This window comes from Lygodium microphyllum, chromosome 13 (assembly GCF_053477565.2).
Source record: "Lygodium microphyllum isolate KBCC chromosome 13, Lygodium_microphyllum_v1.1.10, whole genome shotgun sequence".
In the NCBI taxonomy this organism is placed as follows: domain Eukaryota; kingdom Viridiplantae; phylum Streptophyta; class Polypodiopsida; order Schizaeales; family Lygodiaceae; genus Lygodium; species Lygodium microphyllum.
Window position 1 is genome coordinate 82,674,627 of NC_141147.1, and position 12,559 is coordinate 82,687,185.

At 40.5% G+C, this 12,559-nt stretch overlaps 1 protein-coding gene across 1 annotated transcript; it reads left to right on the plus strand.

Annotated features, from left to right (window-relative positions):
* Positions 1-8,174: 8,174 nt before the first annotated feature.
* LOC148026845 (uncharacterized) lies at positions 8,175-12,312 on the plus strand. The gene has a single exon (XM_087691383.1). The coding sequence runs from the start codon at positions 8,599-8,601 to the stop codon at positions 11,692-11,694; it is 3,096 nt and encodes a 1,031-aa protein (XP_087547509.1). The 5' UTR covers positions 8,175-8,598; the 3' UTR covers positions 11,695-12,312.
* The last annotated feature ends 247 nt before the right edge of the window (positions 12,313-12,559 follow it).

Here is a 12,559-nt window from a genome sequence, read left to right on the forward strand (position 1 = left end):
TCCATCAACTAGTATAGAAAGATGCTACTCGAGTAGCCATTATTTTTCTATCAGAGACTTGTGCATGGGGAAATGTGAGCAGTAGAAAAGGTTCATGCATGAATTGCAAGCACATGTTTCTGAAATGGTAGACTTTGAACATGATCCAATAAGAAAAGCTTATCTTATATGCAACCTAGTGTGCAAATTAATTTTTTATTAATCATATAATGCATCATGCCTACCAAATAAACGTTTAGGAAGGACATAAGAAATTTTTCGCAAGGAGACTTATGAGAAAATTTCCCCAAGGTATCGGTGAGGCATGTGAGTGCCTTAGTATAAACGTTGTTAAATAATGATATATAAGGTGTCAAGTGGGGTTGTAGGCAACTAAAATAATTTCTACATAAAAGCCAACTTTAATGTATCTTTTCCTTAGGGAATGCAACCATGTGCATGCACTCACTTGAAAGCTAGTTCAATTTGTTACCTTTTCCCATCAATTGGTAATTTGGTGGCATGTGCAAGCAATCCTACATAGCCGTATTTGTAAGTGTACTTTTTGATCCTCCCATAAAGGCAAGACATATGCATTGCATGCCCCTTGTTTAGCAAGTCACTAAGGTTGATAGAGATTAGTCTTTAATTGCTTACATGGCGAGTTGGTTGTAAATGCTAATATGTTCGCGACTTTTAGTGTTTTCCAAAGTTTTTCTTAAAATTTTAATAAGTAACCAACAATTCAATATGAGGTTATCATCTTTTTCCTTACATCTAAAGGTCCTATTCATCTCCTTGTAAAGGTCCTATCCATTTAATGCTTTAATTGTAGAGGGCTTGCTCTCTCTTCCTTTTTCATTTAATGCTTTTGACTAACTTTCCTTCTGCCATTCATACCTTTACACATTACTTCTTACTTCTTGACTATACTGGATGACTATGGCTCTTGTTCACATGACATTCTTATACTCTTTATTTTCTTCTCTCTACATGCAATAGGACCATATATCCCATATAGGATCTAAGCCAAGCTAGCTTTGTTCATGACTTGTTCACTTTTGTCACAACGTTTCATGTGGCCCAAGTACAATCATTAAGAGATTCACCTATATATAAATGTAAAATGCAAGATGAGACATATCTGATCATACTAAAGAGTTGACCCAAAAATATACTACGAGAAACAAATCCTACATTTATTAGTCACGCTTCGATTAACAAAAGGAAAAGAAACCCCCCCCCCCCCCCCCCCCCCACCCCCCCAACAAAGGAAAACACACACACACCCACAGTCATATGAATTAAGGACCATAATACACCCTTGTTTGGCCCTATTGTCTCAATCCAATTCATTTTACAAATCCCAGATTTATGAATGAGCTATCTATACATTTGGTGATAAGTTCTCCCTTGACAAGGAATCTATTAGATTATGGAACTTTATTATATCATTGATACTAAGACAAATCAAGACCCACAAATTTGCTTTTGATGTAGAAAGCTAAGCCTTCAAAGATCCATCATCTCATCAAGGCTTATGTGAATGATATCCTTGCTAGCTATCTTGAAAGCAGTTAGAAAGATTAGACTAGTTTACAAGATAGCTTTCAATCTCCTCTCTACAAATTAGACATTCTTATGAGATTTCTAACCTTGCCATATCCCTATTTGATGCAAACTTCTTTGACAAATAATATACTGCACCTAATTTAAAAAAGCTTTATTTTATTGTATTGCTGTTATTTGCATCCGACCTATGAAACTATACTCTATGATGATGAAACACATTAGCTTTATTGACCACATGATGAAATTGTTTGGAATGTGCTCATGATGCATATTTGTAGAAAAATATGAGCACTTAGATATACTAGTCTTCAAAAGTGCTAGTGAACGCTTTTCCAACAAGCTTAAATTCAAGCATTAGGTTTTTTTCAACGTTTAACTAACAACTTACTAGTTGATTGTCACAAGGGGAAAATATTTGCTCAATATTGCATTATTTTTATCATGCATTTGGTAGTTTCATTGTTTACTTACAAAATGGCCAATAAATTGTATTTGCAAAATGAGTTACTTAAACCATAACAATGAGATCTGTAAAGTTTGAAACAAACATTTTGGTGGTTTGTGTTTGTTACTTCCTCAACAGCTAAGCGTTGACATATTGTACAAAACTATGGTGGCACTTAAATGTTACGTTTCATTAATGTTACAAAAATCTTTTTTGATCTTGTTGTATGGTTGTACAAGTATTGTGGCATGTAATCTTTGATAAGAGCAAGACACACACAAGACTCTCATTGGGAGTCTTCAATTTCTTTACATCCCATTAATTGTTCATTTGTACATCCTACTTACCTTGTAGGCCCTATTTTTTGGCTTGAAGTTAAAAACACACTTCTTTTCTCCTTTTAGCGCCATTGCATTGGCAGGAGTGCATCATCTTGGATTCTTATATATTAAGGTAGAGTCATGCCACAACTTGCTAGACCTTTTAGAAGTCAAGTAACCTTGGGTCTAGGGGGCATGGCATGGTATCTTGCCTCCTTGCTTATTAATGCATGAGTTACCTTTACATAGAAAGTTAAGTAGCTAGGGGTGCCTGAATGTAAGTGGAGTTGTATGATTTGCTTTGATAGCTAGTGAGTTTTTATCAAAATCCTCCCAAGTTTATATGATGTGCTAAAATTACCAATGACTTAAACGCTTGAAGTACCTTTTCTTATGTCATTATACTTTGGATGTAACATATATCCACTAAGGAAGGAGACTACTGAGTGTGGTAATGCACTGCCTTGGATTGATATGAGAACTATGGAGGCTCTCCTCTAGAAAATGAAGAATTTTGTAGCATTCCTTAAGGACGGCATGTGTTATCATATAATTGACAAGTATTATGTTTGATTGAAGAAAGACCTTGCTCTACAAGTTAAGAATAGATGGCACATATAATCATGAGAGAGTTCCATGCAATTTTTGAATATGCAATTATAAAATGGATCCTAATTAGAATGCAAATGTATTGCTAATGATAGATTCACATGACATTTGCTAACATGTTCTACTATTAGAAGATGGTGTTACATAGCTAAGGCATTAGTACACGTAACTTCGTCAAAACACACATTGGTTTATTCTACTAAACTAATGTGTCCCCAACTCTTTGTATTTAGGTGGCTTATATGTTCTAAGGATTTTCAATCATATTATCATTATAATAGATACCAATAATATGAGTAGCTCTTTTATGCTTCAACTTGTTTTGAGGGTCAAAATAGTGTTCCTAAAATGATGTTAACATGGAGCTAGGCTATAACCAACTCAAGCTCTAGAATCCATACCCTAGGGATATTAGATGTGCTTATTCATTTGGGCTTCAAACCTTTAGTAGTTGTTCTTAAATTCATTTGCATAATTATGTTGAATAATTTCACATGTTGAGACATGAGTGGATGCATGTAAAGGAGGTTAATTAGACGGCAACCCCGAGATTAGTTGATCGAATCTTGTTTTAATGTGTAGTTATCACAGAATAAAGTGTCTAGAGCAATCTATGATAGAACTTGAGGTAATTGGTGATGATATTAAGTTTCATGCCTTGAATTACCATTAGCCCGTCTATATAACACAAACTTGGGCATTTTCAACATGCCATAAATAAAATTGTGTTGTTGATAAACAGTTAAAGGCATCCCCTTAGGTATTGTCCAAGGTGCCAAAGTCTAGTAAGTCCCCTCAATGAGGAGAAGCCACAATAGACATCGATAGTTGTAGGCCCTAGTTTAGACTCCATTGAGATTTAAAAAGAGATCTAATGTGCTTAATTATCTCATGTATCCAAGCGAATTAACTATTGAAGGTAGGCCTCAAGTTGCATTGAGGGCCAAAATGAACTTGCATCATCTTGTAAGCTCCACGTATGCCTTAGTGCATATATAGCGGAAGGTTGATGGCATACATGCTTTCCACACCAAGTATGCCTTAGTGCATATATATCAAAAGGTTGATGGTGTGCACGCTTTCAACACAACAAATACATGTTTTCTAACATTACTCAATTTCAATAGAAAATTCTAATTCATCTCACTTGACCTTATTGTTATTTAAAATTGTGTTGTCTATTTAGATCACCATCTAAACTTTGTTGTTAAAACATATGATGGAGAGCACAATCTATAATGTACTTGCATTGTTTTATGTGGAAGAATATGTACATTGTTCTCTCTCCATCTACATTCATGTTTTGTACAAATCAATAAGAGCTTGTCATCATTTATTGCCTCACATACCATTAATGACCATCATAAACAATATATAGGAGGCATTAAAGCAAGCTAATCCTCTCATGATCAGTTTCACCATATTACAGAGCCCTTTACCCAAGTGCATATCATAGCATATGTTTGAAAAAGGGAATGTGATTGCATGCACAAGATGACTATTTTAGCTAAAAAGGATAAGAATAATAGCCTCCTAATCCCCACCATACTAACTTGAATAGCTAAATCCTTGTAGGCCTAAATGTTATGGTAGATGGTAAAACTATATCGATTGATTAAATTATTATTACAGTTTCTAAGAAGAGCTCATTCTTTATTAACCTTCTCATTGTACTTCAAAATGGACTTCATAAGTTCTCATGTGTTTGTGGAGTTTATAACTAAAACTTTAGAGTCATTAAGAATTGCCCCTCCATTTTGATAAAAGCATTTTCTTTTTTCAAAGTCAAATATGTGAGAGGATGATGCAAATTTCAAAAGTTTCCTCTTCACAAATCCAAGCTCATTTGCTAGCATATGTCCCACGATTTTTTTCATGTTGACATTATGTCATAATGACCAATGCCTAGACCATAGAAGCTTGAAATTAAAGTAGTCTAACGTGTTACCAAGACCAATTTGTGCTTTCTGATTTGACTGATACAAATGTTCTCTTAAGCTTTGAAGGTTCTTCAAATGTTCTCTTAATCTTTGAAGGTTCTTCCCCTGAAAATTTGCTCATTCACTTGGACACAAAACTAGTATTTGCAAGAACCAAAGTTCAATGTAAAATGGATTGCATAGTTTTTGAAAAAACCTTTAGAATTTGACCACTAACCCATTATGCCTATTATCTTTCGAAACATGAGAGGCAAGAGAAGACAATCTTGAAATTATCCCTATTGCAAAACATCCATTTCCTCTCAAGTGGTCAAGAGACTATTCTTATTATCATATTTCTTATTATTAACAACTTGGAAGCCATCTAAGATTAGGGAGGGCACATTGCAAGGGCTTCAATCTCTAATGAAGTGGCATTGCTTAAAGCATTGAAAATAGCCATTTGGTAGATTTTTGTGCATCAAGGGTTGCATTTTGATGAACCACCAGAAACAATAAGTGATCTCTATAGCATCATGTAGCTCTTTGACCAATACTTAGCTAAGGTTCAACTTGACCAATTACCAAACTATCTCTATAGCATCATGTAGTTATTGGCTAATACTAGAGGATGTAGGTGGGGGTTAAACTCAAATTTTGGGCATGGCCTAAGATTAAAACCTAGAGGCACATCAATAATTTTTAGCAAAGGACATATGCACATTGGTAGATTGGGGAGCTTGAACCAAACTAGGATTTTTTATGATTTAATGCCTATTAGGTAAAAAAGGAGACCATTTTAACAAGGAAAAAGGGGAATTCCTCAACCCTTATTATCCATGGTTGAGCACATTGACTGCCATGGCTTCATAGTCAACTCAAATAGAAAGAAGGAAAAAATTATTAGGTGTGTATTGTAGAGAAATCACCCTACTCCCTATGGCTTCTTGATTCATTTTAGTCTAAGTCTTAAGAGCCATAATTTGATAATTTTATTTTTGTGGTTCATGTAATCACGAGGGATAGAAATATTGGCCTTTACTTGGCTATTGAACTATGCTTTCTCCCAAGCTATCTTCATGGCACCTCTCTTTGTTTAGGGTGGGGCGATTGCACGTCGAGGTTGCCAACCCATTATTCAAAGCATGGCCTTGCTCGAGCCTAAAAGTTCTAGGGTTGAAACAAGCTCTATCTCATACTCCAAAGTGATGCAATCCTAGTTGATAACCTTCTAGATGGTGCTGCAATTAGTTGGGGATTCTGGGTGTTCATATCCTCTAAGCCATAAGCCTCCATGGCCATTAGTAGTAAGCCAATGTTGCACATATGAGGAAGCAAATTCAAGTTGGACTTGGTAGATGGGATTGCCAATGATAGAATTGAAGGATTTTTGTAGTGGGTGCATCTTCAACAACATTTTTGAAATATTGGGAGAGCCTTGAGGAAGTATGCCACATGTCATCATAAAAAGATGTAGGGATTGAGCCAAAAGCAAGATGATTATTAGTTGCAAAACATGGTGATGGGAGGTTAAGGAGAGGTCATCTTAGAGCATCCCTAGAGGAGGAGATGAGGAAAGGATGAAGGAGAATTAGTATGTGTTGTAAGGGGCCTTATGAATGATGAAGAGGGAGATGCCTAACATGAATGAGAATAAAGAATTATGTTCGAGGGAGTTCCCATTTTGGACCATTCTATCTCACAATGTTTACTAAAAAGGAAACTTAGTTATTCTTGGAGGTTCAATTTCACTTTTGTCTCCTCACTTACTAGTCGAGCCACATTTAAGTTTGTTGACTTGCACATTGGTTGGGATAGTCCAGCCATGTTCTTGTCCATGTGCAAGTCACCTTGAGGTGAACCCTAGTTTCATATGTTGCTTTAATGAGAGAGGATGATCATGTTGCAAGTAGATCGGATCCATGTCATCAAGTCTAGCAATAGTGAGCTTAGTGCCCTCTCCCTTAAAGTCCCATCTTTTGTGTGTGAGAAGTCCAATCTCCACATCCACAATGCAAGTTGGCATTAACATAGTTGACTTGTGTACTTAAATCTTACCTCGAGTGTCATGGCTCTAAGATACACAACACATGCAGGTCAATTTAACATGCATAGGTCCATGTAATCAAGTTGAGGGGAATGCGACAGAGTTTGTTTGGCCTTTGCTCTAGAATGTACACAACTCTAGCAAGTGATGGTAGTTCCTCCAAAAGTGAAGATACTAGATCAACTCTAGCAAGTTCATCAAATGTGGCAACAATGTAGATATAAATTTCTCTTTGTGTTCTTATGAATATGCTTTTTACTCTTCCACATCCTTGCAACTATGAGCTCAACTACAAGGTCCAAGTAAGTCATGATTTGTGTGTGGTTGCACGTTTCTCATGTCAAAGTCCTTCCGCAATAAACGAATGAGCTTATGTGTGGCAGGGCTTTGAGAGGTAGGACATGCACATGTAAATTCTACTTGCACCAATCCATGTAATAGAGGCTACAACATGTGTGACTCACACAATTAAACTAGTGCAACCTGTATGTCACCATAGAGAGTCAATTGAGTACCTCAAAAAATGAGGGTACTCCATGAAGTTGGAGTTTGCAAGAGCTATCAATTGGAGATTGGTAGACAAGACCTCTCTCCTCCTTTTTGCACTCTTTCATAGCTTGGGCTTGCATGTGGCCATTTGGACTTGAAGTCCTCACAGTACAATCGTAGGTCCATGTACTTAGCTATGGCATGGCTTTAAGAGTCGAACTGACTTAGGTGAGTCCATGAAGTGCAAGAAAATGAACTTGTGGAACTATGACTTCACTTTCATAAGCTTTCGAGCCCATTAATCAGCCCCTTTCTCGCGACTCGCCTAGTCGATGTAGTCTCTCTAAATATGGAGGGACCACATTGGCTTTTTGAAGTAAAGCGAACGTAGCTAGAAATGATTGGAGTAGGCATCAAGCAAACAATTTCTCTCTCCTCTAACAACACAATGTTTTGTTCTCTCTCCTCAATGTCCTCGATTGTGTATCATGACGAAGGCTTTGGTGTGACCTTAGCACTTAACTGTACTATCACCACTCAAGTCAATCGACTTGAGTGGGGCGTTGCTCTAAGTGCTTGGATGTTGGGACTTGGGTGCTGCACCACCTTGAAACACGAAAACATCAGCATGTTCGTAGGACTGGGGTACTTAGCATGTGAATAGGCTTCTACTGACTGATGGTAGAGGCGGTTTTAGGTTTTTGAAAAAACGGTGGGCCAGGCTTAGAGTCAAGCCGCAAAGAAAGAAAATTAATGATCAAATAAATGCCGCAGAAATCCGCCCGCTTTCTTCTTCTCCTTCTGCTTCTCTTCTGCACTGCCCATTGCTTCTCAGTTCTCGAGAGGATTCTCTCTCCCTCTCTCATGACAGAGGACATATACAGTCTGTGCGAGAGAGAGAGAGAGAGAGAGATCGCTTGCCTGCCAGCGCATACGCTATAGCGTGTCTGGCTTTCTTTTCTCAGTCCCGAGGCTTCCATGGGCCTTCTGTAGTTGAGCTTGTTCCTTCTTCCTCCTCCTCTTCTTCTTCTTCTTCTTCTTCTCCCCTTGCCTGAGGGCCGCTGTTTTCTACACTGTAAGCATAGTACGAAGAGTCGTGACTTAAGACCCAAGGGTGAAACTTCCTCTTTGGCGTGATCATGCTCAAGACCAAAGGGTGAATGGTTGGCATGATTTTGGTCTTATGCCCCATTGTAGCTTTGCTGAACTGGAGTTCTCATGCCTTGCAAGCCCAGCACCCTCTGCTCTGCCCTTCTGCCCAGCCAGAAGAAGAAGAAGGATGGCGACCGCTGCCTCGCGCAGGTTGTCGAACCCCGCCCGTTGCCATACAAGAGCAACTCAGCTACGAGCAAGAGCAGCAGGGCTGCAAGGACCCGATCGTCATCGGACAAGGCAAAGCTCAAGCTTGGCGATGCCGGAGTTGATCGGAGCAGCGGGAGCAGGGGTGTCGTGGTCGGCAGTACCAGTCACAGCAGCAGCATTATTACTGGGGTGAATGGCCTTGGTGACCCAAGGGTATTCCACCGGACGAGCTCGCAGGTGCATCGCGAGTTCCTGCGTGCCACGGCAGGAGCCAGCGAGGGTTTCTTCTCCTGCAGCGAGGAACTGCCCACGTGTGATGAAGCCCTTGTACATTTCACAAGGACATATCCTCGCTTTGAGGAGACAAGGGTGGTGGATGAGTTGCGTGAGCAGGAGTATGTGCATCTGGAAGAAGATGAAAGCATGATATGCTTGGATTACTGTGGCTTTGGCCTCTTCTCTCAGGCCCAACAGTGGGAAACCGAAGACAACTCCTCGTCATTCTCCTCGTCGTCCTCCTCCTTTGGTCTTGTGGACATCTCTGCCAACCTGTGGTCACATGCTCTGTTTGGAGCTGCCCCGGAGTCAACTATGGAAGGAGGGCTGAGGAAGAGGATAATGCAGTACTTGAACATACCTGAAGCTGAATACAGCATGGTGTTCACAGCTAGTAGAGGCTCTACTTTCAAGCTCCTAGCTGATGCATATCCGTGGGAAAGCAGTTGCAATCTTGTCACCATGTATGACTATGAGAGTGAGTCTGTGGGGTGGATGGAACAGAAAGCAAAAGAAAGAGGTGCTAAGGTCAGCAGGGCTGGCTTCAAATGGCCATCACTCAGAGTTTGCTCCAGGGAACTGAAGAAAGAGCTGATAATGGGTGCGAGGAAGACGAAAACATCAAAGCAGGGTCCTGATCATTCTTCTGTGTCATGGTTAGAGCGTGTCTCGTCTCGCCAACATCACAATTCAGATAAGGTCAGGACAAAGGGGCTGTTTGTGTTCCCTGCCCAATCCCGGGTCTCAGGTGCAAAGTACTCGTACCAATGGATGTCCCTTGCACAGCAGAACAAGTGGCATGTTTTGCTCGATGCCTCTGCCTTGGGGCCCAAAGACATGGACTCGCTTGGCCTCTCCCTGTTTCGGCCGGACTTCATAATTGCATCATTTTACAGGCTGTTCGGGGGTGATCCCTCAGGCTTTGGATGCCTCTTCATTAAAAACTCTGTTGCTCAGAGCATACAGGACCCCTCAGGGGCTCCGGTCACAGGAATGGTCCGCATTGTCCCCTACTCTCCAAGCTATGGGGCATACAGTGGTTCCTCTATATCTGAACAGGATAGTGAAGTTGATGAAAGCCAAATGATGAGTTCTTTCTCTGGTCCCATGCTCGCATACAAAGATTTGCCTGATTTCCAGCGCTTGCCAGGAACTTTAGAAGAAAATGACAGCTCTGCTTGTGAAGACAATAATGAAACGGCCTCTATAGGGGATTTAAGCCGTAGCCCTATCTTTAGTGAGGATGGCAATGAGACTGTGGTTGGCATGGATGTGGGTCCAAGCCCTTTGGGTTCAGTTAGCTGTGCCTCTATGTCTGAGGAGGGGTTTAGTGGACCTATGCAAGAGGATACCATTCAATCTCTTTTCAACCAAGTTGTGCAGGGGAAGAAAGATTCACTTCACTCAGCTTCATCAAGAAGCCGTATTAGAGGGCTTTGCTCTGGGCTGCTGCATCGGCACACGGGTCGTGTTGGTAATAGTGCAGATAGTGTCGGGGAAGAGGCTTTTCAGTCAAACAAGGACCTGGAGTTAGTGAAGCCTAGTGAAGGTCTTAAAGCAGATGTATTGGATCCAAATAAACCCTTATTTGGTGCTACATTATCTCCTCTGAAGCATTCTAACATGCATGAATGCAGGGAAAATGGCATCAAAGAGGATGTAACAGATCGACTAGTGGTGGTAGTGAGAAAGGTTAGGAAAGAGCATACATTTCCAGCTAGCGAAGAGCTGTCTTTGGATGTCCATGTGAAGGATCACGGCAATCATTTTACAAGGGTGAAAGCAGGTGAAATATCTTATCAACAGATGGATGACACTTGGGAGGAGAAGTCAACCTTTGGAGGTTTAGAGACCATAGCAGAGATAGAAACTGAAAGTGAGATTTGTAGATCACTCGAGCAAGGCCATGTAGCAAAGGAGCCAGGTTTGAACCAAGGAGGGGACTCCTTTCTATTTGAAGGTGTAAATAGAAAGGAGCAGCAGACTGAAATCACTTGTTCGCAGAAGGACAGTGCTATTTGCAGGGAAACAGAAAAGGATTTTAGGCTTTTAGACCGTAGGAATGGCGAACGCTTTTTCATAGGACTTGGAGATGATTCTTTCCGCAGATCAATGGACTCCAGCATTTGTGGTGGTCTGAGTTTTGAACAAAACAGTGAAGCAAGGAGTGATGGAGATCTTGTTGACCATGTGTTAGTGGAAGAGCCACAGTTGCTGTGCAGGGGTCTTGACCATGCAGATGCACTGGGTCTCAACAAAACAAGTTTTAGATTGCGGTACCTTATAAACTGGCTCATTAGCTCTTTGCTCAGGCTTCGTCATAATGATACTGATTTGTCCTTAGTGAAAATATATGGTCCTCAAGTCAGGTATGACAGGGGGGCTTCAGTTGCCTTCAACTTGTTTGACAACCAAGGCAAGATGCTTCATCCCGAACTGGTCAGAATGATAGCTGATCAGACCAATATCTCTCTTGGTTTGGGCTTTTTAAGGAATATTAATTTTTCAACCAACGTTAGTAGGGCATCTGTGCCTGGGTTCATTGATGCAAAGAGTAATGGACAGCTAAGTAAGCCAGTGAATCTGCCTTCTAGAGTTGAAGTGGTCACTGCTGCTTTAGGGCTATTATCAGACTTCAAGGATGTATATAAAATGTGGGTTTTTGTGGCAAGGTTCCTGGATCCTGATTTTGTCGCAAGTGGGATTGGTCGTTTCAGCCTTGAGATTGATGGTTGATTCTTTTCTGTTCACTATAACAATGGCCGATATGAGAATCAAGTGGGCATGGACAGATTATCCACCTGTGATAGCTTGTGACTGCAGGCAATCATGCGATTGGAAGCACATGCAAGTCTGAATGCCTACAGCCTGCGAAGCATGCAGACTGAAGAATTCTGCATCCTGTGGATATGCAAAGCTACATTTGCTTTATTTTGATCTGAGAGGTGTTTACCCCCTCCTGGCATCTGCAGTGAAGTGTACAGACTTCTCTGAACTGGTTGTTAGGATGCTGGGCATGAGATATACGGGGAGGCTGTCTCATTTTTTGGCAACTGTACTTTCCAGGTTGCATGTTTTTTTCCTCTTCCGAGATGGTGGGTAGGGATGCTGGCAATGGTCCAACACCTTGGCAGTCAACAAACAGAATGCATTGCTCCTTGTACCTTGTAATGCTGTAAAGGATCTGGCTGTCCTCATTTGGGTGGACAAGAGGCAATGCATTCTGTTTCTGCTATGTTTTTTTATAAAAATCAGTGAAATCGAAACCTTGAATAATCAGTGTCTCATGTGTGAGTATCACCTGCTGCATGCAACCGGTCCCTCTTTTTTGTACTGTATTTTGGGGAAAGCGTTTTATTTGGTACTTGATAACCCATTAATAGTGCTGCAGCTTGTTAATGGTGGTTGGATTTTAAAACAAATTTTACTATTGGGTGGGAACTTACTAATAAGATCACAGGAATGTGAGTGACAAATGAGAATCCAAGGGAGCCACTGTTGATGAAGCGGATTGCTGTGTGTTCTTAAGCATGGTAGGCTTGCCTAAGCAAGCTGAAAGCTTCAGTTTGTTGACTATGTGGGATTTGGTTTGTTGACTTTA

Coding starts and splice junctions, on each gene's coding strand:
- LOC148026845 (XM_087691383.1), top strand. CDS start 8,599: ATGCCTTGCAAGCCCAGCACCCTCTGCTCTGCCCTTCTGCCCAGCCAG.